Here is a 26,182-nt window from a genome sequence, read left to right as displayed (position 1 = left end):
TTCTCTGGAGGAAACAGTCATTTTTTTGCGCTTGGGTAATTCCAAAACAGCTTAGTTTTACTGCCTGAGCCTTGGCTGGTGCAGCAGGTGGTAGAGCTGCCAGCTTCATTGTGTTTGGAAGTGTTTTATGGAGAAATAATGATGTTTAGGGCAAAGGAGAGCTGGTGTATGCGTGTCCATGTGTGTGCATGCGGGAAGCATCCTGTCTTCCTCCTGGACAGAACATAGACAGGTAACTCATGCATTCACCAGCTGCTACCTTGACTCATCATGTGGCATGATGGTGGCCTCCATCATGCATCTGTCCATCTGTCCCTACTGCCCTTTCCGTGTCCCCGAGAGCAAACAGGGCTGAGCAGCCACCCCATTCTCATTTTGGAAGAAGCTGAAGAGACTAGGCTTCAGTGAGGTGGGAGCAGGTACCAGCCAGCTGCACGCTGGGGCTGCCCAGCAGTGCTTTGGCACAGGCAGAGCTTTCAGGAGAGGCGAGGGCTGTGGTACTGCTTGGGGAGCATCGCTCAGCACGGTCTGCTGCAAAACGGCTTCTGGGAGAGGTGCTTTCTGCTGGTGGGATCAGGAGGTCCACAAGTGCACTCCCCTCCCGGCCCTGGCTGGCAGCATCGTGACTTGTCCTCCGCAGGCTCTGAGATCTTGACCTGCTTGGTGGCACGACAGAGGTGAGAGGAGAGCCCCAAGTGCCATCCACACAGCGACCAGTGTGGGGGGTTAAATCCAGCCCTGAACCCTTTTAGCAACGAGGAGGTGCTAGGGAAGCCTTACCTTCATTGTGTGGTGGTCAGGCTCCTCCTTGAAGGCATGGGACAATGACAAAAGCTCTTCAGGGATCCTGAAGTGGGTCCTGAAGGCTTTTGAGCACCGGTGGGATTTGATGCTGACCCATCCAGAGGTGCTTGATGGAGTCCAGGAAGCACAACACCCACCAGAGCCCAGCTGCACTGTAAGCCCATGCCTGCACTGGGCTATTTAATGTTCCCCAAGGGCACGTCAGATATGCTTTGTGCTCCAAGGCATGATGGGGAGCCCTGTGGTTAAAAAGGTAATGGGCTGGGAACAGAGGTCGGCCTCCAAAAAATACCACATCTTGACACCTGTGGGAACCAGCTGGGGCTGTGGAGAAACACTCCCCAGGTGGGGGACTCTGTGTCCTGGGCAATTATCCCTTGTTCTTTAATCATGCCTTTTAATTACTGCTCATGGATGAGTGGCCTAAAACATGTTGGCTTCACAGTACTGATGCAACAGGGTCAGAGGAACAGAGGTGGCAGGAGGACGAAAAATGCAGTCTGTTGCGAGGGAGATAATGCAAACCTTTGGCCAGGCGTGCAGTCAATAATTAAGACCCTTTTTTTTTTTCTATTAAAGAAGAAAACCAGTGCTATCCATCAGGTATCTAACTGTGAAATGGTACAGCATTTCTCATCTCCCAAAGATGTTATAGGTTTTGAACTGTCAGAGAGATTAGTCTGAAGGCAGCAAGACCAAAGCACGCCCCCCCCCCCCCCCCCCCCCCCCCCCCGAATTCAAAGCTCTCTAGGGAGGGAGGCAAGAAAAGGCTCTAAAGGACAAAGCCTCACTTAATGGGTCCTGTAAAACCTCCTGGCCATTATGCGCCGTCACTCTTTGCTGGTGGTTACAGGTCAGATAACTGTGCATGGTCGGCCAGATGCATTTTTGTGGGCTATTTGCTGAGCCTCGAAAGCACTGCCTCGGTACCTCAGCTGCCTCATGCTGCCCCAAAACCTGCAGGTTTGTTCACTGATTCCTTACTACCTGGAAAAACTACTTTTGCTCTTGCTTTCTTACAAAACATCTTGTTGCAGCACCTCTGACCGCCTCCAGTGTAAGCTGTGCCCTGTGGCTGTCGGTCATCACGATGCTCTCATCGCCTACACCGATGGAAACAACACCCCACATACGGATTACCATGTCAGGGGTTATATTTGAGAGGTACTTCACCTTATTTATTTATTTATTTATTTATTTATTTATTTATTTCCCTCTAAATACTCCTCTGCAGCATTGCACTGCAGGGATTTTGGCAGGGTGCTGCAGCACTCCTGTCACAGCAAATTCTTGCGGTTCAGCTCTGCAGAGGCACTCGGGTGCCTGACATGAGCAGTTGCTGTGGCTTTGTTTTGGGTTATCCTGTTTCACCTGGTATTTTGGCACAAGGCCGGCCCTCTTCTTGGGAAAGCTTGCGCATGTAGTGGTGAACTGGTGCTGAAAACTTCCAGGACAGTTTCTGTACCATTATTTTCCAACGTTTACATTTCAGGAATTTTCTATTTATGGTACTTTGATGTTCATGAAACAGGTGAAATTCTGGTATGGCCACAAGCAATACACAGCCACAGGTGTTTGTCTTATGGACACTTATAAAATATGCTTGCTTTTATTTTCTGCTCTTTTAATCAGTCAGTTTTTTATATATGACATGAGTCCACCTGTTTGATTCTCAGTTGAAATCTTTTGGGGTTTGAAAAGATACAGGCAGGGGGCAAATCTATCAGAATATAAGTAATTAAGTTCCCCTGGTGAGTGAAAACTGGATGAAGGTCAGATCTGGTTTCTTACTCGGTTTGTAAAACTGGTGCATAAGAAATACTGCTGACAGAGTGCCTGAGACTTTCTGTTTTAGCATGCCGTGCAGGGAATCTTGTATGGCTACAAATGGAAGAAAAAGAGATCCAAAGAGGTTTTTCCTCCAGGAGGGAGATGGAAAAATGAATAAAATGAATACTATTATTTCCCAGTGTTTTGGAAGCAAGCAAGCAAGCCACCAATACGTACAACCAGAAACCTAACTACTGTTCAGCATACTGGTTATATAAGAAGCAAAGAAAAAGAGAAAAGAAGCCCCAAACTGCTCTTTTTACTCTGCGCAGCATGATTTGGATGGAGGCAGATCCCACGCAGTGCAAGACGAGCTGCGGGCCATCACAGCAAGTCTGGCAGCTCATTCCCATATTTTGTTCCACTTTGCCATGTGCAAAACACACAAGGGATTGTCTGGAGGACAGTGGGGGCCTTTATGCCCCCAAACACGTTATCGCTGCTGCAGCTCAGCTATTTTTCCCCCCTCTCTGATGTGCCTCCAGCCTGTGTGGCTGTTCCCAGGGAGCCGCAGGGCTGAGACCTCGCATGGCCTCCAGTGATGTCACAGGAGTCACCAGAGACCCCAAATCTCTGTTTTGGGGGACTACGGGGTGTATCTGTGAGCCAGGTGCCATGGGAAGGACAGGGGAGGACAGGCTGTTGCCCAGAGAGATACAACCCAGTCCTGAATTCTTGGAAAAGAGATTACAGCTTGCAGGGCTCCTCTTCCAGATTTTTTTTGCAGGTGTTTTAGCACTGCACTGAAGAACGGGACTTCTTAGGGAAGGAGAGCCCAGCCTGGAGCCCCCATGTGAGAGGTGACAGCAGAGGATGTGGCTGCTTTCACCCCAGGAAGGACCCTGCTGAGGTGCTGGGCCAGCCCCCCTGAATGGGGCAGCCAGGATTTCCCATGAATGTAAGGCTAAATTAAGCTGTCTTCAGTGACACGCTTTGTACTTTCAGGGTGACACATGGCAAAAGGCTTGAGAGATAGCACCTGCCCCTGAGCACCTGCAAAAGTTCTGCTTAGCGTGGCTCAAGTCTTTGGGGCCAGCTATTATGAGCCCCAGTTATTTCTGATGCCTCCCCACATGCCAAGAGGAGGGCATTGGCCACGGTGCTGCCCCAAGAAGCAGCAACAGGCAAAAATATTTGGCACAGGGAGGTTGTCTGGAGAAGCTCCTGCCCAGACCTCACCGTGCAGTAGGCTGGCGCAGTCCGGCAGAGCGGTTGCTTGCATGGGACTGTTCAGAAGAGGCCCAGATTTGGACGGGGGAAAAAGAGACGACTTTAGAAAGATGCCCGTAGTTGGAAATATTTTAATACCACTGAGTCACAATTTTTAGTACAAACAATCAGGAAAAAAAAATTTAGAAATCCCGAACAGTGCCATTCCCACGGTGTCCATCCCATAGAAAAGTTAATATAATTTCATATTAAAAGAATAAAAACATTCTTCTACACAACGCTGTGCTCTTTGTATAAAAACATGTTTCAGCTATTATTTTTTTAAAGCGTGATTTTCCTTTTCAGTCCTCACTGCAGTAGCTTTGGTGTGTATTTTTTGAGGGGAAACCCATCAGCTGGGTTCAGCCGACCAAGCACTGCTCTCCCCTGACGGGTGAAGACAGACTACAAGCACTGCTCTCCCCTGACGGGTGAAGATATTTTTACATGGGGTCTGCAAGTCAAAAGAGAGAGAGGGCTGTTAGTCCTGCCTGCCAGAGAGAAACCAACCCCAGGGCAGAGACCGCGCGGCTTCCCCTCCAACACGAGGAGACGCTGCCCATCCTCTAACGTGGGGCTGCAGACAAGGGATAACTGGCAAAATTTAGCCAGGAACCAAAGCAGCACACGGGCATAAAGCAAAAATAAGCAGGGAGAAATCAACTACTTGGGTAATTGGGATTAAAAAAAAATAGTAATTAAAACGGCTCTTTGGATCATTTCCACCATTTGGTTTCCTGCGGTTTAGCTGGCATACCACACATAACAGACGGACAGCTGGCAGTACAGGGCCTTCGGGGGATTTACAGAAGAAATTGGAGTGATGGAGGTTCAGAGCAGTTAGTAACAGCCAAGACGCAGTACACAGAGGTGGTGGCAATTAGTGCTCCTGAGCTTAAAGACTTCACCGCACGCTCCAGGGAATCCTGTCCAGGGGATCCTGTCAGGGAAGGGGCATTTGGAGACAGCAGGAAGACATCAAAATTCACAGGTCTGTCCATCTCTGAGTTACCTGAAAGAGCTGCTCTGGGCACCAAAATAAAAACAAACCACTGCTTGTGGCTCAAAGTCCCCTTTTTTGCCTGCTTTAATTTGACCAACACCAGAGTTTGCTCTTCTGCTTGACAAGGCCACGTACTTGTGCCTGGTGAAAAATGCGCTCAGGTCAGATTTTAGTTGACAGAGCTCAGCTGGAGCACCAGCAACTGCCAGGCTGCCACTGGCCAGAGTGGTTTCTAATTCCTTGTGAGCTCAAAATGAGAATTAATAAATAAAAATGTTGCTTTGGGGCAGCAGCCGGGCAGGGAATAATTGCACCCTGAAAGCAGGAATGTTTCCTAAGACCCCACGGCCAGGGCACAGGGGCACCAAGCCCCAGGGTGGGCTTTCTGCTGCTCGGGTCCAACACAGGTTGGCAGCATCCTTTTCCCTGGAAAACCTGGAAAAACTCTGCACTGGATCCTGACGGCAAGGCTGCAGGACACACAGAGGCAAGCAGGGACAGCCACGTGTGGCGTGGGGGCTGCGACACAAAGCGCCTCTGTGCCGCACACCCCCGCAGGACCAGCACCTGCCAAAGCGGCGCTGGGCACAGGGGCCAGAGCCACGGGACGTGGCCCAGCCACCCACAGCCCCAGCAGCTCGGGGCTGGGGACGGACATGCAGCCTCCCCTGGGGAGCCTGGTGGTGCTGGATTCAGGAACTGATAACAAAAATAAAAATCTAGAGGTTTGCACTGCATGCAGTGCCGTGGCCTGGAAGCTGGAAAAGCCCCTGAGAAATAGGTGTGTTCGGAGTAGATGAAAGGTCTCACGTGGTGCCCAGGGACCGTGCGGCGTTCGCCGTGCCGGGTGGGAACACCGGGGTCTGGCCTGCTCTTGGGAAGGGAGGGAGGCGTTCAGTGGCAGAGGGAGAGCAGGGTTAGGGATCAGACGTACTCCCGAGCTGTTGAGGGCTGCGACTGCCGATAGTACTGCTGTCCTTGCCGCTCCTTGGTGGGGCAGGAACAGCACAGGAGGGAGCCCCCCAGCATGGTGAGGCTGGCGGCCCCCCAGCCAACAAACAACGCTGAGCCGAATTCGTACCTGTGGCAAGAGAGAGGGGGACATCAGGGAGGAGGACCAGGAGTGCAAAAGGCAGGGGTGCAAAGAGAAACAGGGACCCCTGCGACACCCAGGCCCTCAAAGCCACGAGGAAGCTGCTGGCAGCACTGAGGCAGACGCTGAGTGTCCTTCTCTCCAGCCCCCCCATGCTTCACATTGGCCTGACCTTGCTTTTAAGATTTCCTGCAGCTATCGGGCTGCTCCCCCACACTTTCTTCCTCCCATGTGCTGAAACCCCACACGACTGCTCTTACAGTGTCTCAGTGTAAAGTCAGCAGTGGCACTAAGATTAAAACTCAATCAGCTGCTTAAAACCAGGACTGAAAGTGCTGGAAGGACTTCCATAGTGTCACAACTGCAGCGTGGCACAGGCACAGCCCCAATCCTGCCCTAGCTGCAGGCACATCTGCCTGCCCTGCGCCTTGCCCAAACCCACAAAACGTGCAGGTGTGTCGGGGACAAGCTGGGATTCAAAGAGTGCCCCTCAGGCGGGGGGCACAACTCCTACCTTGCGTTGATCGGGGTGCTGGCACTGAAGAACTCATAGGTGACCTGTGTTGCATACAGGGACACGGCCGCTAACGTACACAGACCTGAACATCAAACACTGAACATCAGCAACACCCAGCCCATCGCCAAACCGTTCCCTCTTCCCTTTCTCTGCCAACAAGCCTTTAAAAGCTGTTTGAGCTCTTTTGCATCGAAGAAGGGCAAGGACCCATGGGCTGGACCTGCCCAGCCACTTACCGGAGAGGATAAAGAGGACACCCCCAGCAACAGCAATGCGGCTCTTGGTAACGGGATCCTCTTCACCAACTTTGGTGCATTTCATGCCCACGACGCTCACAATGATGCCAAAGAAACCCAGGAGAAGAGAAATAACCATGAGAGCCCGGGAGGTCTGGATGTGAACTGCAGGGGGGGAAGACAAAGCTGCTCAGCAGCAGGAGCTTTCAGCCACGGCAGTCTGCAAATCAAAGTCACCTCCCACCAGGATGAACCGGTCCTTAACCCTGGTCCTTAACCCTGGTCCCCCTGTGCAGTCAGGGGCAGGGGCCAGCCACTCACTGCTCCTGTGCCCAGAGGCATCGCGCGTTGTGCCAGAAGACCTCAGCTCACCTCAGGGCACCTCTCCCAGCTCCATGCAGCCACACCCCGACCTTCCTCCCTGCCATGCTCCTCGCTGTGAGTTCCCGGGGTGGGAACCATGGCACCGTGCCCACAGCAGCACCACGTCCCCAAGCGATGTCCCCACCGAGCAGCCGCCATTCCCCCACGTGGCACCTGCCTTGGGGCTCAAACCCACAGAGGCCAAGGGGACAAAGCCACACAGAGGGGCTCAAACCCAGGGGTATAAGATGGGCTCAGCCCTACGATGGAGCTCTAACCCGTAGCAAACCATGGGTGCATCGGGGGGCTCAAACACAGTGAGAAGCATGAAGGGCTCGGACCTATGGCAGGACTCAGACCCACAGAAGAGGAGATCAGGGAGCACAGGGCTGGGGGTGGGCTCTGACCCACTGCAGCAGCCAGAGGAGCTCAGACCTGTGCAGTGCCCAGACCTAAGAGGGGGCCGAGGGGAGCTCAGAGCCGTGGGGCTGGGGGAGGCTTGGCCCCATAAAATGAGCAGATCGGGGAGCTGGGGCCCATTAGAGGGGCTCCGACACGGCGGGAGGAAGGAGTCAGACCTGCTGGGAGCACTGGAGGGGCCAGGGGAGCTCAGACCCACCGGGGGGGGGGGGTGGTGGTGGTGGTGCGGGGTAGGGGGCTCTGAGCCTCAGGGGGCGGCTCGGAGCTTGGAGGGGGGGCTTCAGCCCTATGGGTGTCGGACCCCGGGGCCCCGTCCGCGCTGTACGCACCGTCGAGGGAGAGGAGCGAGTCGTGGAGGCGGCACTGCACCTGCCCGGTGCTCTGGGCGGCGCAGCTCATCCAGAGCCCTTCGTGCAGCCCCACGGCGGTGATGATGGCGTCCCCGGCGTACGAGCTCTGCCGCCACTGGGGCAGCGCCGCGGCGGCCAGCGCCGCCACCCACCCGCCCAGCGCCGCCAGGTACCCGGCCAGCTCCCGCGCCCCGCCGCCCATCGCCGCCGCGCTGCGCCCGCCTCGGCCCGGCCCGGCCCGGCTCGACCCGGGGGCGGTGTCCGGGCCCGCCCCGCTCCGCCCTCCCTCGGGCCGCAGGAGGGGCTGAGGGGCCCGGGGAGATGGAGGGGGGGGTGCTAGGGGGAGGGGGGGGGGGTCCGCGGGCTGCAGGGGGTGTGGGAGGGTCTCCCCGAGAGGAGGGACCCCGGAGGGGATGGCGGGCCCTGAGGGGAGAGGCGGAGGGGCCGGGGGGCATGGGGAAGGTGGGGACCCCCAGGGAAACCAAGGAGGGGCGCAGCGTGCCCCAGGGGCTTGGGGCGGCTGGGGGAGGTGAGGAGCCCCCGCACGGCTGCTCGGGCCAGGACCCCCCTGCCGCGGGGGCAGCCGCAGGAATCTGGCACGGGGCCGGGGCACACGGGTGGCCTGGCACGAGGCCGCTCTGTCAGCCCCCGGACACGAAGCTGGGGTGGGCACGGTGCCCCCCATCACGGCCCGAGGGGTGGTGGGTGCGGGCAGCCATAGGGCCGGAGGGACGCTGGCCTCCTGTGGGGCCTGGCAATCTTTAACTGCCCGGCCTCATCTGCAGTCAGCTCACGCTCGGGGCCGGCTGGCGGGGGGCTGGCTGCCTCCCCTGGACAGGCTGCCATGCTCGAGGGGACAGCGGGGAACCGCTCCTGGTGGAGGGCACGAGCTGCTGCTGGAGCCCACCCAAAGAAACCAACCTCACGGCCGCCCACCTGTGCCCAAGTCCCCCGCCCTGGTCACCAGAGCAGGCCTTCACCCCCTCCAAGCACCAGCGCAGGGCCCCCTTGCAGGCGGCTGGTGGTGGGACCATTTACTCACATTCCCCGGATGGTTATGGTAATGGCCAGGGCACCCAGCACCCCTAGGAACAATTCACTGCCCTGTTCGGCTGGTGCTCAATGTCCTTCTTGTTCAGTACGAGGGCAGAGCCCCGAAGAGGGGTGAACTAGCCCCCACCATGCCAGCCCCAGCTCCCTCCTACTCCCAGCAAGAAGCTCGTGGATCCCTTCCAGGTCCCTGCTGCCTGGGGGATGCTGCAGGGCTAATCTAGGGGCCACGTTGCGCTGCCAAAACTTCCCAGGGTGCTGCCCTAGGCCAGTGGTGCAGCAGACGTGCTTGCCCCCTTTCCAGCAGGACTGGGGGCCAAAACCTGCAGCGGTTGGGTCTTTGGGCACGGACAGGGTGCCCCTGCTCCCCCCCCGTGCCCCATCCCCAGCGCTGCTGGGCAGCAAGCCTCCGTTTAAGCCCGGGGCACGGCACTCCCCAGCTGAGGCACCCGGTCCCCAGCACCACCCGCAGCCGCTGCCCTGGGGCTGCTGCAGGGCAGAGGCCAGGAGCTGCTGGGCGCTGCTGCCCTCGCCTGGACAGCAACAGGGTTGCAGGGCCCAAACAGGGGCTGACGGCACGGCAGGGAGCGTGCCTCCAGGGAGCTGTGCTGCGAGCAGCTTCTTCGGAAAGACACCTTTATTCACCGATTCTCTGCAGAAGGCACTGAAGTAGCAGTGGTGCGGAGTGGGCTCGAGCAAAGCAGTAAGGCACATTTAGAGTGGCTCCAGCCCCCTCAGCCCCACACTGCTACCTTGGTACTGAGTCCTCAACCGTAAAAGATCTTCCCCCTCCCTTTGCCCCACATCTCCCCCCTACCCTCCTGAGTCTGGCTGCTCATCTCCACGGCACCCTGAGGTCAGTGGCAGCTCTGTTGCAGGGGGGTGGATGCCATGGAGCAGCACAGGGCACCCCCAGCTCCCCCTCCTGCACAGGGTGCATCGGCCACAAGGTAGGTCCCAGCTGGCACCCCAGGGCTGAGCAGCCAAAGCTGCGTGCTGCAACTGTGTCCCAAAAGGCTGAAGCTGGTGGTGCTGGCCCGGGCAGGGTAGAGCAGGCCCATGGCGAGGCTGGGACCCTGCACAAGGAGCGTCAGAGCTCGTCCTTCCTTGCTGCATGCGAGCCATCAGTGGTGGTGAGAGCTGGTGGCTCCTGCTCTGTGCCTGTCTCCTGCAGCAAGTCCACCTCCTCCACCCTGAAAAGCATCTTCACCAGGTCGTCAGCCTGCACACGCTCCTGCAGAGCAGAGCTCACGTCAGACCCTGCTACCCCCTGCTTCCACAAAGGGTAGGGGATGACAGCCCCAAAAATCTTCCTGCTGCCAGGAAAGAGTGGGCTGAGGTGCTCACCCGCTCGCTGTGCCGTGGGTCCAGGGTGAACCAGAGGGCAATGGCGCAGCGCTGGCCTTTGGTCACAGCCTTCACCCCGTGGGGGTTCTCCGAACCAGAGGAGAAGCCCACGGCACGGCCGCACTGGGGCTGCACCTCCGCCTGCAAGGGAGACGCTGGTGGGGACCTGCTACACCAGGTGGGGCGAGGGGACAAGTCAGCCCCCGACTCACAGTAGCCCCTTGCACTGGCACAGAGGACTGTCCCAGGGGACAGCAGCAGGCTGGCGGCCAGCGAGCAGGAAGGGGGTTTGGTACCGGGGCTGCACACAGATGTGCGGGGAGCTGAGGTACTTACAGTCTCCGTCTTGGCATCCAGCTCTGTGAAGTAGAAAGCTCCCCCTTCAAAGTCCCCATTGAGGTAGAGGATGGCACTAAAGAAAGCAGGGGACAAGCAGAGGTGACATCCATCACCCCAGACCGCAGCTCAACAAGCAGGTAGGTCTGGAGCTCCCCAAACACCACAGCAAGAGACGGAGGCAGGAGAGCCCAGAATGGGCTGCCCTCCCACCCCAGGGGCTACTGGCCCACCTGCCGCTAAGCCTTAATGCCCTCAGACAGAGGAGCTCTGGCCCACTAACACCTCAGTACCTGTAATCCCGGAAGGTGTAGGCTGGTGGCTCCTTCACACACACCATGGCCTCCGCGTTAAGGATGCAGTTGTCCACATGCACCTCGTGACTGTTGTCACTCCGGCCTTCTTGCTTATCTAGGGTGCAACAAGACCTGGCATTTCAGGACTCCTCTGTCCCTGCAGGGTGGTGACCTGTCCCCAAGCACCACATGTATGGAGATAACAAGGTCACCTGTAACCTAAAGCCCTTCCGCTCGCTGCAACTTGGCCATATGGACTTCTCTCATGGCATTTCTTCCTGCCCTCCAGACACAGCCTCCCCTTGCACCCAACCCCAAATGCCTCCGAGCACTAAAACCCGGCAGGGTATGAAGCTGCCTGGAGAGCCAACGGGGCTGCTCATCTCCCCAACCAGACTTAGGGACAAACTCCCCACACCTTCCTTTTAGGAAACGAGATAGGAGAGCAGGTGCCCTGATTCTCCTTGTGTAACACTTCCCCGGGGCCGTGCTCACCCTCGATGGCTGTGCGGCACACCAGGTGGGAGTAAGAGAAGTGGAGCGGGACCTCCAGGCGGAAGTAGGACTCCATCATGTGCCGTACCTTCTCCGTCACGTTGTAGTAGAGGTGGGCGCTCTGCAGGGGAACCTTGCCCTCCTGGCCCAGCTGCAGGGGGCAGACAGGACACGGGCTCAGCTGCCGGCTGCCCTGGGGCAGGAGCCCTTGTGGAACCTGGCATGGCAACTGAGGCAGCCCCAGGAGGCCTGCAGTGGCAGCCGCCTGCCTTCAGAGTCCCCTCCCTCATCACCGCAGCTTGTTTTTTCCCCTCCCCATAGCCATCCTAACCTTGAGGGCCTTCAGGACGGTCACACCGTAGAAGGTCTCGCTGGGGGTGTGAGGAGATGTCTTCCCACGATAGCCATCCCCAGCCGAGGCAGCTGCCTGCAAAACCCAGCTGACGTTATCCCATCTGACTTCTGAACCACGGGATGCGACCCTTCAGCATCCCTGCCCCATTTCTGCCCGTTCCTCCCCTCCCCGTGCTCACGTTGGTCAGTCTCTGAAGCTCCCGGCACTCCTCAGCTGACAGGACCCCGTCCACCACGACGCGCTGCGAGCCGTTCAAGGCCTTGGAGTTCATGGTGACGCTGGCTCCCTCGTACACCAAGGGGCCACCTGCGGCACAAATGGGATCAGGAGGGAACGTGGATGGGGCCGGGGGCTGCCAGCCCCAGCGTACAGCACTGGTGGGGGTGCTGTGGTTAGCCAGAGCCTTTTGCCTGCTCCTGCCACCACCTGCACGGATGGACTGGAGGCTGGCACCGGGGACACGGAGGTCCCTCTCCCTCCTCCCCTGACCCACAGCTCCCCGCACCTTCTCGGATGAACTTGCTTATATCAGCAGACTCCTTCGCCTTCTCCTCCACCAGCGTCTCGATCTCCTTCATGAGGTTGCCAATCTCCTCCGAGATGCGTGCCGCTGTCTCCCGCTCCACCCTGGGCACACAGTGGCCATCAGCTCCACAGCCCCACTGTCCCCATGTCAGGAACAAGGCATGCCAAGGCAAGGACAGGACAAGTTGTGTCTAGGGGCTGGTGACAAAACCCAAGGTGGGAGAGCGTCACCTCCGCACAGCCCTCACCCCCTGCCCCAAGCCACTCACGGTGGCCTTCCCAACCCTGTGACCCAAGGGCCAAGCTGGAGAACCAAGTGCTGCCCTCCAGCAGCCTCTCCCGGCTCCAACATCAAATAACTTCCCTGGCAGCGACTCTGCAGCCCCCCGGTTCAGCCCAAATCCCAGGAAGGCAGCGGGGTACTCCCCACTGGTTTCCTCCCCATCAGGAAGGCTTGGGCAGCTGCTCACTTTTGTTTCTCTCGCAGCCTCTTTGGTATCACCTCCTCGGGGGTCCACGTGTCCTGCAGCCACAACAACAGCAACATCAGGAGCTGGACGAGGATCCAGCTCGAACACAAACCACTCATCCTTTTCCCCTGCAGACATCCCCTCTGACTGCCACGACCAGCCAGGTCTAACACCACTCACCGGGTCCACAAAGGGGATCCCAAAGACATCATAGCTGAAGAAGAGCAGCTCCTTCTCCATCAGGCTTCGCTGGCGGTATGCCCGGATCTCCTGTGGCAAGGGACAAGAAGGATGGGTCAGGGCACTGCACAACTGCTCTGGAAACATCCTGAGTGAGGGCAGGAGGGCGTGGGATTTGCATCGCTCCCATGGGCCTCCCTGCAGACCCACTGCTCTGGTTTCCTGGACCCTCTGGCAGCTGGGGAGCAGGTGACTTCCCCATCCTGGTTAAACTTTCCTATGTGGACGAGCCCTAGGGACAGGATGAGGGAGACAAAGGCACATGGATAGGGACACATGTCCCTCCTGCAGGAGGCTCTGGAGAAGCAGATTCCCTTTTGTGCCCCATTTGATGCACGGCAGAGACCTGAATCCCTGCCTACCACCTCTAAGGCAGCACCAGAGCCTTTGGCCCCAGCTATTTTGAAGTGAGAGTCTTTCCTTTTAAAGCAAATTCACTTCAGTTGTCCAATCATGTAGAAGAGGTGGGTTTGATCCTCTCAAATACACGCCTTCACAAAAAAAAAGTCTGTTTGCCTCTCCCAAACCTCTCCCAGGAGAGCTGTTCAATTTGTGTAAGCAATCAAGCGTTCACTTAGCCATGCAAATTGGCCAAAGCTATTTAGTCAGCGATGTTTTTCAGTCTCAGCTAAGTTCCAGCTGTTAACAAGCAGTATTCCCTCCTATCTGCCCTGACCCGGCAGCACAGGGAACAGATCTGCCTTGGGACTTGCTCACAAAACCACCAGCTCTGTTACATCGCCCAGGACAGGAGACAGAGAGAGGTGTGAAGCACACATGAGCATGGATCAGTCAGACTCTCCTTTTTGGTCTGAGGCCAGCAGGTCTCTCAACCATCCGCTCCTCTCCGCCCTGCTGATGGAGGGTGACCACTCCCACTGCAAGCCCACCCAGAGCTGACTGCGAAACCTCTGCAAAGGCTGTGAGCCCCAAGAGGACAGAACCTGTCCCCACACTGTCTCGTCCCAGCTGGTCACCCACCTCTCGGGGTTCAATGGGCCTGGCCAGGTCTTCCCCCAGGACAGCAGTATAATAGGCCAAATTCTGGTTCATCACCTCATCGTTTGGGAAGAAGAGCAAGTAGGTTTTGGTGCATTCAATTGCTTTTTCGTAATTCCCACCTGGAAAGAGAAACAGAACTGTTATAGCACGTATTTTCCCTGCCTTGCTGGTGTCCAGCTTTGGCACAGGCGTGATCCGCTGCTGGGACAGCGACTGGGGAGGATGAAAGGGGTTTGGCAGGGGCTAGTCATCAGGGAGAGGATACACTGGCAAGCCCAGTCCAATGCAGAATAAACAGATCATAAGCTCTAAGGCTGGATGCTTTCAAACAGTGCATCAGAGAGTAAATGGGGATGCAGAGGAGAAACAACAGAGAAAACTCTTGTTATTCTGCAAAAGGTCTCCCTTGCAAGCAAGGGTAGATACTCTGGAGGAAAGATAACCACTGCCACAAAGGGAAAGTAACAGCCCAAGGCCCTCTCCCACCTCCACCTCACCAGAAATGAATGCCACTGGCTGGGTAGTTTTCATGCTTGGAAATTATATCTTAAAGCCTATTTCCAAACAGCAACACCCAACCATTTCCAGACCAACCTGCAATTTTCAGCCACTTAAGCACTCTGACCTACTTTCATCTACAGTATTCCATCCTTTCAGTCTTCTTGGGGTTCATTTTTTCCTCCTTCTGGAGAAATATGCAAAGAAATAGTTCAACTTTTTCTAAGGAGGAGAACAACAACAACAAAAAAGAGGTGCGTTCGCCTGGGTTATAACTAACTCTTCTGGAGGGTGCCTCTGTCATTTGGAGTTTGAGGTTGAAAGTTGGCAGGAGGCAAAAAAAAAAAAAAAAAAAACTTCTCTAGGCTGTAGTGAAGCTTCCTGGGAATTTGGCATCTAAAAGGGGACGGAGACTTACTGCAACCAAGGGCAGCAAGACCTAGCTCTCCTGCGGCACATTCCTGCCCATGGAGAAGGGCCTGCCCTTTATTTCTACCCCAGAGCACAATGCCCATGGTGATGCCAGCAGTGCCAGGTGCTGGAGTCCCAGCCAGCAGAGGACGGGGCAATGAGCTGCTTACTGTTGTAGTAGGCAAACTGCAGGTAGTTGAAGTGCGAGGGCAGGAAATCCTCCAGGGGCTTCTCCCGGCCAGGCTGCGAGGCGAGCTCTGTAACACAGCCTTGCTTGCAGCTCAGCACCTGCATGTAGTGATCTGGTAGGAAAAAATACCCACGTCACTGCTTGCAGTCACCAAAGGGCTGGTGGATGGGACCTCGGGGGTCCCCACTCCAGCCACCTGGTGCCAGCACTGCACTCTTCAGTGTCAGAACCCCCCAGGGATGGTGGTCCCCAGCTCCTGCGGGGCTGGCGCCAGAGCTGTGCCACCCTCCAGGGAAGGAGGTGTTCCTCATACCCAGCCCCAGCCTCCCAGTCTTGTGTCCTGGTGACCCTCTGCTGGTCCCTCTCATTTCTCCATGTCCCTCTAGGAGTGTGTGGTGAATCCTGGGCAGCATCCCCAGCACTGAGCAGGTAGAAACACCTCCTACAACTCACTGACCAGGCTCATCCTAGCAAAATCTAGGACAGGGCTTGCCCTTTTCGGGATGAGATGCATGCTCACCCCACAGGGAAATCAGGGGAGTCCCCAGGCTGTCAGGCAGGATGCTGTACACGCACTCCTACCTGTCATGGCCTGGAAAAGATCTGCGTTGTACTCCAGGTAGTTGTAGCCTTCGTAGTCATAGGGCCCCTCGCAGAGTGCGCGGCACTCGGTGTCTGCCACAAAGTACTCCTCCAGCGCCTTCTCCAGGTGCAGGACAGCCGCAGCCGGCTGCTCCTCTGTGTAAAACCTCACGCCTAGCCGAAATTCAGTCTGTGGAGAGCCGGGCTAAGGAATGACTGCGGGGCCTGCTGCTCCTTGCAGCATCCCCTCACCGCAGTGCCGCCACAGCACCGAGGGCATCCCTGGGAGAGGGGAACTTTGCTCCTGCCGCAGCCCCTGCTGCAGGAAAGCCCTTGTCACCCTCCCAGGGGATGTGCCCTCGAAGACACTCAGCCCATGCTGCCCAGTGCCCCTTGGTGGCAGACCCATCTCCTCTTCCCCACATCCAGCCATGGCCAGGAATTTTAGGATCGTCGCCACGATCCCAGCCAACAAAACTCAGCTTTGTAACCCCTCTGGATAAAACCCGTGGATGGGGTGCTCACCATGTGCGGCCTGGCCTCCAGGTCAATGAAGTCGGCCTCCTTGACGCCCGTCATCATCTGGTAGTACTCCAGGTTCTGCTTCATCTCCACGTGCTCAGGGTTGGCCACGAAGAAGGTGTGCGCTGCCGCCACAGCCTTCGCCACCTTGTTGATCTGGGTTGGGGGTGGCGGGAGGCGTGAGGAACCTCCCGGCCATCCAGGACCGAAACCTCCGCCCCGCTTGTCCGTGGCCTGTGCCCACGGCGCTGAGGGGAAGCTCCCCAGGGACCCGATGGGGTCACTGAACAGAACAATAAAGGTCAGAGAAGACCTCCGGGATCGTCCCGTCCAGCCACCCCCTACCTAAAGGGGAGCAGCCCGGCTCTGCCCCGCCGCTGCGGCTCCTCCAGCCGGGCCGGGCCGAGCCTCCGCGTCGCCCCCCCCGCAGCCCCCGAGGGGCCGGTACCGGGGCTGTGTGCGTGAAAAGGGGCCGGTACCGGGGCTCCTCGCTCCCCTGCGCGGCAGGCCCGGGGCGGGCCGCGGCCAGGCCCGACGTGGCACCGCGGGGGGAGCCGGGGAGGGCGGGGAGCACCCGGGGCCGCCTCCCGACCCCCGCCGCCAGGGCGGCCGCCGGCCCCCGAGTCCCGGCCCCCAGCATCGCCCCCTCCCGGGGCCCGGCGCCCCCCACCGCCCGCGGATCTCCGCCCCCGGGAGGACCCCGCGGGACGCTCCCCGCCCCCCCCCCGCGGGCCGTACCTTGAAGTAGGCGACCTGGAGGTAGTTGTAGGGGCTGCGCTTGCGGAACTCGCGCTCCAGCTCCTCGCCCAGGCGGTACCGGGAGGGCGCGGCGGGGCCGCAGCCCCGCAGGCAGGCGGCGCGCCGCAGCAGCCCCCGGAAAAAGAGGAGGTCGCGGAGCGGGGGCTCGGGCTCGGGCTGGGACCGGGGCTCTTCCTCCGCCGGCCCGGCCGTGGAGTTGGCGCAGCGCAGGCGGCACCGCAGCAGCCGGGAGCGCAGCGCGGCGCGGGCCCGCAGCGCCCGCTCCATGTGCAGCACCACGGCGGGCCAGTCGCCCCGCGCGTACGCCTCGGCGCCGGCGGCGAACAGCGCGTCCGGGGGCTCGGCCGGCTCCCGGGTCCCCGCCGGCTCCGGGGGCCCCGCCGGCTCCGGGGGCCCCGCCGGCTCCGGGGGCCCCGCCGCCGCCGCCGCCGCCCACGCCAGCAGCGGCAGCAGCGGCAGCAGCCGCCCCGCCAGCGCCATGGCCCAGCCTCGGCAGGCACCGCCCCCCGCCGCCCCTCGCCCCGCACAGGGCCCGCCCCGCCCCGCCCCTGCCCCCGCCCCGCGGCCCCGCCCCGGCGCGGCTCCGGCATGGCGGCGGCGGGGGGAGCGGAGCCCGGCGGCGGCGGCGATGGCGGCGGCGGCGGCGCGGACCCGGCCCTGGCCCTGGCGGAGGGCGGCGCCGGGCGGGCGGCCCGCGTCGGGGACCCGGGGGACCTGGTGGCCCTGGCCCGGCAGCTGCAGCAGGTGAGGGCCGGCGGGGAAGCGGCCGGGGCGGGTGTGGGGCTGCGCGGGCGGCCGGGGTCCCGCTGCTGCCCGGCCTCCTCCGGGGCCTCCCGGGACAGCGCCGGCCCCGGGGCCTCCCGGCCCGGCCCGCTGCTCTCAGTGCCGCCCTCCGTCTCCTGGGGTCCCCTGTCCTGTGCCCCGCGCTGTGTCCTGCTGCCTCCCCCTGTGCCTCCCAGTATGTCCGGCCGCCTCTCCCAGTCGTCCCAGTGCCTCCCAGTATGTCCTGACGCCTGTCCCAGTCGTCCCAGCGCCTCCCAGTGTGTCCTGACGCCTGTCCCAGTCGTCCCAGCGCCTCCCAGTATGTCCTGACGCCTGTCCCAGTCGTCCCAGCGCCTCCCAGTATGTCCTGACGCCTCTCCCAGTCGTCCCAGCGCCTCCCAGTATGTCCTGACGCCTGTCCCAGTCGTCCCACCGCCTCCCAGTATGTCCTGACGCCTCTCCCAGTCGTCCCAGCGCCTCCCAGTATGTCCTGACGCCTCTCCCAGTCGTCCCAGCGCCTCCCAGTATGTCCTGACGCCTCTCCCAGTCGTCCCAGTGCCTCCCTGTATGTCCTGCCTCTCCTGGCGCCTCCCAGTGTGTCCTGCTGCCTCCCCGAGTGCCCCTCGCTGTGTCCTGTTGCCTCCCCCAGTGCCTCCCAGTCACCCCAGTACATCCTTCTGCCTTCTCCCAGTGCGTCCCACTGCCTCTTGGCCTCGCAGTCTCCTGGAACATCCCGCCGCCCCCTCTGCTGCTGGCTGCAGCCCCAGGCACCCCGGGGCCTCCTCCTGGCCCCGTGGCTGTCACCTCCCTTCCTGGGAGTGCCTTGGTGTCCCCCTGCCAGGCCGGCGGGCTCAGAGCTCCCTGGGCAGCTCGTGCGCCACCGCAGCCCTGTCCAAGCCCTGAGTGAGGCTGCGGCCACGGCTTCTCCAGCGCACACCCAGATCTCTGGCGTGGAAGTGTCTGGAGGGCCCTGGCTGCCCCGGTCCTGACCAGCCCCGCTCTTCCTTGCAGGCGGGTGACTTCGTCCGAGCGAACGCCTGCAACCGCCTGACCGTCATTGCCGAGCAGATCCGGTATTTGCAGGAGCAGGCTCGGAAGGTGAGGGCAGGTCTGGTGGCGGCCGGGCGGGGGGCTCGTTGCCTTGTGCTTGCACGTTGGCTGGGAGGAAACGGGGAGGAAAAAGTAGCTTCGTAGGTGACGGCCAGGCATTTGGAACAAGCTGCAACCTGGATGCGAATCATTGCCAGAAGCCAAACAGAGAAGGTTCAGTGGGGACACAATGAGGGTTTATTGTCTGGTACCAGCTGGGGGCGGGGGAGATGTTTTTGGGGCTTTCCCTTACTCCTCTGCATAGCAAGGAGGACTTCTGCTTGTGCAGGCCAACTCCTTTCTCAGGAGCAGTGGGAGCTGGGGGCCAGACCAGAGCAGCTCAGGCGTCAGTGGTGGCTGCGTGACGGGGAACTCCTGTCCCTGCAGTGTGTGGGTCGTGCTCCAAGGAGGACCTGGCACAGAAAAGATGAGCTTTTCCCCGGTGATTGGCCACGTCTCGGCTCTTGAGTATGTCCCGGCTCTTTTGCCAGAGCAGTCGGCCCCGGCCACAAACCCAGCGGGGCTCGGCTGTCCTCGGTTCTGCCTTCGCCCTCAGGGCTGCAGTCATGAGTTCTGGAAGCAAAGAGAAGTCTTGGAGTGAGAAAGGAGCTGCCGGTCACTGTGACTGGCCCGCAGCCATCAGGGCGAGTGCGTCATTTGGTCATTATCTGCTGGAGCCATGGAGCAGTCAGCTGGTGGAGCTGGGGAGCTGAATTCCCGTTTGTTTGCTGTCCCTGCCCCAGGTGACCTCTGCAGGGCCTGGTGACCGTGTGGGGAGGCAAGGAATGACCCCGGCACGTGGTGGGGTGAGGTGCGGAGGTGAACCTGGGGTTGTGAAGAGGTTGCTGCTGCTTGGAGGTCTCTCCACCTTGGTAGAGGGGTGCATGAGGCCCAGGGTCCAGCTCAGACGAGGAAACAGAGAAAATAAATTGTCCCTTTGGAAAGCATCCGCTTCCTGGGGCGAGTGAAGATGTGCTGCGTGAAGCCAGAACTGTGCTGGGAGGGCAAGGCCGTGCAAGCAGTGCTTTAGGCAGATGTGATAGTGTGCAAATAAGTTATATTTCACCTGGAAATCTTAAATTTGTTTTTTAGGTATTGGAGGAAGCTAACAGAGACGCTGACCTGCACCACGTGGCCTGCAACTTTGTGAAGAAGCCAGGAAACGTTTACTACCTGTATAGGCGGGAGGGTGGCCAAAGATACTTTTCCCTCCTGTCTCCTAAGGTGCGTGGTAACAGCTTTGGAGGAACTGGGAGAGGAGAAAAACAACAAGTTTCCAGTGCTTGGGCACTTCTGGAACTCAGAGAAAAACACCAGCTTGATGGAAACGTTAGTGGGCCCTTGCCCATTTGGTGGTGTTCTTGGTCTGAGTTACCTGCTGGTGTAAGAGCCATTTTTTGAAGTTCTCTTAGATGCTGGCAGAAGGTGGGTGAGATTCATGGCAGGTAGACCTGAATTCAGTCTCTGCAGTGCTTTGTCTGGAAGTAATGAGCAGCAAACGTGCCCTGGGCCTTCCCTGTCCAGTGCAGCTGTGTGGCAGCACAGTTTGTTCAGGTGCTTCAGCGCAGGGGCTGGGTTGGTTTGCAGCTCGGTGTTTCGTTTCTATGGGAAATGGGGATGGCTCTGCCCTCGAGTGGTGGGGTTGGTGTTGGGGGTGTCTTCCTCCCAGGCACCCCTTTTCTTGTGTGCAGGGCGAAGGCTTCAGAGAAAGCAGAGCAAAGTACAGAGCAGGGTAGAGGAGCTCTGCACAGGTTGGGGTGATGTTGAGTCCCCGAGCCTCCCTGTGTCAGTAGCACTGTAGCTTGATCCAGCCTTAGACTCGGGGTAGTTGATCCTATTTTTACGTTAGAAAATGGGGCAGTTGTGTAGCTGGGACTGCCTCAGAGGTGGAAGGGCAAGCCAGCCCAGACAGAGAGGCCATCAGCACAGTCTGGCTTCGAGGGAACCTGAACAGTGATGTGAATCTGTCCTTTCTCCTCCAGGAGTGGGGGACCAGTCCCCACGAGTTTCTCGGTGCCTATAAGCTCCAGCACGACATGTCCTGGACTCCATCTGAGGACATCGAGAGGCGAGATGCTGAAATAAACATCCTGGACAAGCTGCTGAGCCGGCAGGCGGTGCTGCCCCCGTGTACAGAGCCCAACTTCCAGGGTCTCACCAAGTGATGTGAGTCGTGGTGACCATGCGGGGACCTCTGAGCAGATGGGCAGTGTCTGGGTGCTGCCAAAGGCAGGGCAAGGAAAGAGACCAAGAAACAAACATGCTGATGCTGCAAGTACTTGCTCTGCGCTTTAATGAGACTAATTCTGAATTCAGTCTTACTGGATTTTCTAGTAATCGAGTAATTTATTTCTTTGACTTACGCCAAGCTGTGCCAAGTGGCAGATAATATCAGGTGGAGTAATTTCAAGAGAGCTTGGGGCAAAAAGCAAACTTGCTTGGGGTGAATGTGGTGATGCTACAAAATGTGTCCTACCTGTCTGGCTCTGGTGTACCTCAGTGTGACTGCCTGGGGCAGGTAATGATTTCAGGGCTGGATTTTGGCCCTCATTAAAACACGCATACACAGGAAGCCCTGTGGCCTGGGAAGAGTGGTCAAAACCCCACGCAGAAAGGTCTGTTGTGACTTGAGTACGTGGGTCTCTGTCCCAGCTGGTGCAGAGTCTGAACCCCTGAGCCTCGAGCATGGGGTGGCCTGGAGCCCCCTAGTTCTGGAAGAGCATCCTCAAAAGTGCCAGGCAAGCTTCAGGCTGTCGGCCTGGCTGCTATGCATGGTTCGGAAGGTGGGTGTTCCACAGCCCTCGTGCATTCTGTGAGGAAAGGCTGAGGGAGCTCAGGATGTTTAGCCTGGAGAAGAGAAGGCTCTGGGGTGACCTCATTGCAGCTTCTTATACTAAAAGAGGGCTTATAAAAAAAAAAAAGATGGAGAGCAACTTCTTGCTCAGGCAGACAATGATAGGATGAGGGGGAATGGCTTTAAACTAAAAGAGGGGAGATTTAGATTAGAGGTTAGGAGGAAATTCTTCACTCAGAGGGTGGTGAGGCACTGGAACAGGCTACCCAGAGAGGTTGTGGATGCCCCATGCCTGGAGGTGTTCAAGACCAGGTTGGATGAGGCCCTGGGCAACCTGATCTGGTGGGTGGCATCCCTGCCTGTGGCAGGGGGGTTGGAATTTAAGGTCCTTTCCAACCCAAGCCGTTCTATGATTCTGTGATTTCCCCTTGGCATTGAGTGGCTGAGCTGCCAGAGTGAGACAGGAGTGTGCAGGGGCTGCTTACACTGGGTGTATCTGTACCAGAGCACTGGAGAAAATGAAACGAATCAAACTTGATCTCAGATGATCTCCAAGATGGGTCCTGTGTCCTGTCTGCATGCCCGAAGTCCTGCTTTACCAGGGAGGCTCAGTGGTGTGTGGGGCTGGTAAGCCATCTCCAGCCTCTCTTTTCCACCAAGAGCTGGGGGGAGGCAAAGATCAGAGCTGAGGAGATGCCTACCCTCAGTACCCAGGGAACTGTGCCCCTGGGGTCTGGGTCCAGCAGGGATGGAGGTGGGGCTTCTCGGTGGAGCTGGACTCTCCTCACTTCTAAGGCAGCAGGAGAAGAGCATTGTCCTGCCTGGTTGAAGAGCGGCAAACCGCCCCAGTGCCCAGCTTTACGGGCTGGGGCTGCTGGCACCGGCAGCGCTGCTCGTCCCCGGGGAGATGGCTTTGCTCACTGCAGCCTCTCCAGCTACCAGCACGTGTTACCCATACAGATTTTTGCCTTCCCCTCATGGTGAGGAGCATGCACTTGTTGGGGAAGGTCCCTGTGCCCCTGAGGGCTGGCAGCACCGCTTCCCCATGGGAAGACCTGTTCCCTCCTGCGAGGGGAAGAGCAGCACGTCTGAGGGATGCAGGTCATTCCTGGGCTGATGAGGCCAGCGTGCCCCGGAGTGGACCCAAGCTGGGGCCTGAGCAGACCTTCCCGACTCCTCGCCACGATTTCCCAACCTCTCCTCCTGCATCCCGCTGCCACGCACGCTGGAGCCATCCTGGCCAGCTGGATCTGGCCCCCCAGAAGGAGTCCTGGTCTCACAGGGGTGTGACAAAGCTTCCCCGCAGCCTGCGTCCCTCCTGCCCTAGGCTTTCTCCTTTCCCGGTGCTGCCATCGCTGTAGCTCAGCCCCATCCCGGTGGCTGGCCCTGGCAGCAGCCCAGTCCTCGGGCAGTGCGGGACTTTTCAAGCAGCTTTTCCCAGCACGCACTTCCTTGCTTGGAGCACGGGGCAGATTAAAAACAGTGTGTTGTTATTATTAGACCAGGGCATAATTAATTCCTTATCAAGTCACGAGTGCCTAATTTGATATTTTTTTTTCTTTTTTCTCTGCTTGTTTCATCACCTCAGGTCCTATTTTGCTGCATGATATTAAATCTTAACTTGGAAGGGAGAAAGTTAATTACTGCATGGGTTTTTCCGTGGTGCTAATTACAGCAACATCAGGGACCTTCTTGTGTGGTGATTTATGCTCCTCTGGGAGGGGGGTATTCCTGCCCTGGTTGTATCTGTTTTTAAAACTAGGACTAGAGGGAATGGCCTAAAGTTGTGCCGGGGGGGGGGGGGGGGGGGGCGTTCAGGTTGGAAATGAGGAGACATTTCTTCTCAGAAAGAGCAGTCAGGCATTGGAACGGGTTGCCCAGGGAGGTGGTGGAGTCACCGTCCCTGGGGGTGTTCAAGGAAAGGTTGGACGTGGTGCCTGGGGACGTGGTTTAGTGGGTGATGATGGTGGTAGGTTGGACCAGATGATCTTGGAGGTCTTTTCCAACCTTAATCATTCTGTGATGCTGTGAAAAGGTGTACGTTGATGTACATGCACAAGGGGATTAGGGTGATGTTCACAGCCTTCTGTCCTTTGCAGCTTGTGGTTTGGTACGTGACTTCACACCTCCAGCAAAGGCCCTGGCCCCGTGTGCCCCAGAACTCCCCCATGCTCCGCTGCAATTCCCCTGGGTGCCAGCACTTGCTGTTGGAGTGACAGCTGCCTGTCACGGAGGGTTAGTGCTCTGAGCCAGCCTTCTTCCAGCTCTGCTCCTTGTCCTGAGCCCTCCGCTCTCTCGGGTCCTGCTGTGTGGCCGAACCTCGCGGCTGCAGCTCCCTGTCACTTTAGGTGTGGCAAAGGCCTTTCCCTTGGGTTTGTAGCAGAAGAGTGAAAACACTATGGCTGTATGAAAATACACTGAAAGTACCAAAAGGTGGGACATGGAGCTCGCGGGCTTGTGTGGGGCACTGCTGCAGAGCCGAGCAACCCGCCCCATGTAAAACGGGCGGTGATGGAGCTGGTGGCAGACGGGTGAAATGTGCCAAACTGGAGCCTCCTGTGGCACCTGCAGCAGAGGACGAGTTTCTACTCCAGCATCACATCTCGGTAACATATCAGTTATTAGAGAACAGAGTAGCCAGTGTTGGCAAAACCACTGAGACAGCCTGGGGAGGGAGGATCCCTTCAGTACCTCCAGGCTCATGAGTGCATCCACTTGGTTCAGCCTCTACTGTGCCCTTTCCTTGATGCATTTTGGATCAATGGGGCAGGAGTTTCGTCATGAACAAGGCACCAAACAGCAACTGGGAGGAGTCGGCGCGATGCAGTGCCACAGAGAGAAGGTCCAAGCTGTCCACAGGTGAGGTGCTGGCTGCTCCGTGCTCCCACACATCTCTCACACCTTGCATTTGGACAAACGTGTGCCCTCTTTGCTTGGAGGAGCAAACACGCAGGTGAGGAGTGAACGAGGCAGCGGTGTCTGTGACTCATTTCAGAAAACACTGCTGAGGGTTTGATTCTGTGCATCTGGGGAATTTTTTTTTTCTTTTTGAACTTCTGCGTAAGTCATAGCAAGGAACTGTGGGGCTTTTAACTTTAAAAAGAACCCTGGCTGTCTTTCCAGGGTTCTTTTCTGGGTATGCTCCTCAGGGCATACCAAGCCGCATTCACTGGGAGGGAAGGGGGCAGAAGGCAAACGGACTGTTGCAGCTGCTGTACGTAACGCAGTTCCTGGAAAAAAGATTAAAAGTCAGCCTTCTCCTTTGAGACCTGTTTCCATTCAGTTTCCTCTGTACCCACCCAAGAGTAATTTAATGCTTTTGCATTTGAGGACACTGACTGTCCTGAGTTAGTCCACATAGAAGCTGAGAATGGACTTGGTGACATAGGAAATCTTGCATTTGTATGTTTTTTGGGTAAAACTGGTTGCAGCAAGGAGCACAGCTGTGCAAACGGCCCTTCCTCCTCCTGAAACGGTGCCACTGCAGTCAGCGGGGACGGCGTGGTTCAGCTTGCTGGCTTTGGAAACAGCAGCTGTAGGTAGAAATCCACCTGGGCACAGTATTTTGAAAATATTTCTCTCCACTTGCACTTCCATGAGTGAGTGTGGTCTGAAGCCAATGGCCTGCTCCAAACCCCCTGGGGATGGGCAGTCCCGGCAGCAGATGTAAATGTGCTTCTAATGCCATTAGCACTGGGCAGAGTGTTTTTGCTCCGTCTTTGGATGTGCAGATAACATGGGGCTTGTTTAACAGGGATGGCAGAAGGATGCGCTTAACATCTGATCCTCTCTTGGACATGCTCCCCGGAGCTGATGTTTGCTGACATGAGCCTTGATGTCTTCTTTTGGTCCAGAGAGATGGGTTTGTTAATGGCTTGATGGCAGAAACGGTACTGAGAGTGCAGGAAACGTCTCTCTGACGCGCTAAAAGCATTTCAGCTCCTGCTCATGGCCCCATCTGTACATCTTGTCCATTGCAGGAGGCACAGAACCAGGGCTGGGCACTGCAGGCAGAATCAGAGGAGGGGCACAGAGGCTTTTCAGCCCTGCCAGATGGTTTCCAGCTCTTCCCTGCGGGGACTTTTAACGGCAGGCTTCCTGCCACCACTCGGCCTTCCTGAGCCGCGCTACGAGGCCGGCAGGTCCTCCTGGCTCTTAAGGACTCGGTGAATCTAAACGTGCCTCTAAACAGCCAGAAAGGCCGCTTTTTGGTTCGTGCTTCTTAAATTGGCAGGGCCCAGAGGTTTTCTTCGGGTGCTCCTGAGGGGCAGTGCTTCTTACTCGGAGGGTCGGTGGGGCGCTGACACCCCAGGAGATGGCGGCTGGGCTATCCTCCGCCGAGGGCCCTGCCGGGAGGGCAGCGCTATTTAGCTGCCGCTGCCCATAAACCCTCAGCCCCGGGGCCTCGGCACTGTCCGTAGCGGCCTCGGCTGGGGGCGGGGGGCTGGGACCGACGCTGGCAGCACCCGGCCCCGGGGCCGCCGCGGGCCCTGTGGAGGCGGCCCCGCGGGACTTCGGCCCGGGCGCGTGCCCGGCCCCGCCGCGCGTGCCCGCTGCCGCCCCCCCCCCTCCGCAGAGGCGGGGCGGGGCCTCCGCCGCCGCAGCGCCCCCTGCCGGCCGCGCGCCCTGCCGCC

General features: G+C 58.3%; 3 protein-coding genes and 1 long non-coding RNA gene across 7 annotated transcripts; 2 read left to right on the top strand and 2 right to left on the bottom strand.

The window, feature by feature from the left end:
* The first annotated feature begins 1,241 nt into the window (after nt 1-1,241).
* Nucleotides 1,242-3,781, top strand: LOC308181285. 2 transcript variants are annotated; one of them, XR_013941391.1, is made up of 4 exons: nt 1,242-1,407; nt 1,658-1,767; nt 1,842-1,968; nt 2,775-3,781. It is a non-coding gene; the product is annotated as an uncharacterized lncRNA (long non-coding RNA). The 2 variants fall into 2 exon arrangements; XR_013941392.1 differs by having other exon boundaries at nt 2,660-3,781.
* A 140-nt stretch (nt 3,782-3,921) lies between these two features.
* On the bottom strand, nt 3,922-8,103 carry CLDN19 (claudin 19). 3 transcript variants are annotated; one of them, XM_080564295.1, is made up of 5 exons: nt 7,805-8,085; nt 6,693-6,857; nt 6,454-6,538; nt 5,781-5,927; nt 3,922-4,297 (listed from the first exon to the last, which is right to left on the bottom strand). In XM_080564295.1, the coding sequence occupies exons 1-5, from the start codon at nt 8,025-8,027 to the stop codon at nt 4,249-4,251; spliced, it is 669 nt and encodes a 222-aa protein (XP_080420421.1). In that variant the 5' UTR covers nt 8,028-8,085; the 3' UTR covers nt 3,922-4,248. The 3 variants fall into 3 exon arrangements, with proteins under 3 accessions (XP_080420421.1, XP_080420423.1, XP_080420422.1); XM_080564297.1 differs by lacking the exon at nt 6,454-6,538 and having other exon boundaries at nt 7,805-8,102; XM_080564296.1 differs by lacking the exon at nt 6,454-6,538 and having other exon boundaries at nt 3,922-5,927; nt 7,805-8,103.
* Nucleotides 8,104-9,497: 1,394 nt separating this feature from the next.
* Nucleotides 9,498-17,407, bottom strand: P3H1 (prolyl 3-hydroxylase 1). The gene is made up of 15 exons (XM_080564293.1): nt 16,883-17,407; nt 16,148-16,300; nt 15,623-15,812; nt 15,021-15,152; nt 13,921-14,060; nt 12,880-12,969; nt 12,700-12,752; nt 12,210-12,331; nt 11,883-12,010; nt 11,681-11,776; nt 11,350-11,500; nt 10,852-10,969; nt 10,559-10,634; nt 10,223-10,363; nt 9,498-10,109 (listed from the first exon to the last, which is right to left on the bottom strand). Exons 1-15 carry the CDS (start codon nt 17,381-17,383, stop codon nt 9,966-9,968), a joined length of 2,235 nt encoding a protein of 744 aa, XP_080420419.1. The 5' UTR covers nt 17,384-17,407; the 3' UTR covers nt 9,498-9,965.
* A 62-nt stretch (nt 17,408-17,469) lies between these two features.
* On the top strand, nt 17,470-21,080 carry LOC308181044 (uncharacterized protein C1orf50 homolog). Its single transcript, XM_080563620.1, has 4 exons — nt 17,470-17,647; nt 18,677-18,763; nt 19,847-19,978; nt 20,737-21,080. Exons 1-4 carry the CDS (start codon nt 17,492-17,494, stop codon nt 20,917-20,919), a joined length of 558 nt encoding a protein of 185 aa, XP_080419746.1. The 5' UTR covers nt 17,470-17,491; the 3' UTR covers nt 20,920-21,080.
* Nucleotides 21,081-26,182: the final 5,102 nt, after the last annotated feature.

Source organism: Anser brachyrhynchus (genome assembly GCF_964034855.1).
Source record: "Anser brachyrhynchus genome assembly, chromosome: 21".
Taxonomy (NCBI): domain Eukaryota; kingdom Metazoa; phylum Chordata; class Aves; order Anseriformes; family Anatidae; genus Anser; species Anser brachyrhynchus.
This window is presented reverse-complemented; position numbering and strand designations above follow the sequence as displayed.

What these genes read in the sequence shown, in the direction of transcription:
- P3H1 (XM_080564293.1), bottom strand. Translation starts at nt 17,383, where the DNA reads ATGGCGCTGGCGGGGCGGCTGCTGCCGCTGCTGCCGCTGCTGGCGTGG. An exon ending in CCGTCCTGAAGGCCCTCAAG is followed by an intron (nt 11,501 to 11,680) that starts GTTAGGATGGCT and finishes TGCCCCCTGCAG; the next exon opens with CTGGGCCAGGAGGGCAAGGT. An exon ending in TGGATGCCAAGACGGAGACT is followed by an intron (nt 10,364 to 10,558) that starts GTAAGTACCTCA and finishes TCTCCCTTGCAG; the next exon opens with GCGGAGGTGCAGCCCCAGTG.
- CLDN19 (XM_080564295.1), bottom strand. Translation starts at nt 8,027, where the DNA reads ATGGGCGGCGGGGCGCGGGAGCTGGCCGGGTACCTGGCGGCGCTGGGC. An exon ending in TGTCCTCTTTATCCTCTCCG is followed by an intron (nt 6,539 to 6,692) that starts GTAAGTGGCTGG and finishes TTTGATGTTCAG; the next exon opens with GTCTGTGTACGTTAGCGGCC. An exon ending in CAGCCCTCAACAGCTCGGGA is followed by an intron (nt 4,298 to 5,780) that starts GTACGTCTGATC and finishes TTTGACTTGCAG; the next exon opens with ACCCCATGTAAAAATATCTT.
- LOC308181044 (XM_080563620.1), top strand. Translation starts at nt 17,492, where the DNA reads ATGGCGGCGGCGGGGGGAGCGGAGCCCGGCGGCGGCGGCGATGGCGGC. An exon ending in TGCAGGAGCAGGCTCGGAAG is followed by an intron (nt 18,764 to 19,846) that starts GTGAGGGCAGGT and finishes TTTGTTTTTTAG; the next exon opens with GTATTGGAGGAAGCTAACAG. An exon ending in TTTCCCTCCTGTCTCCTAAG is followed by an intron (nt 19,979 to 20,736) that starts GTGCGTGGTAAC and finishes TTTCTCCTCCAG; the next exon opens with GAGTGGGGGACCAGTCCCCA.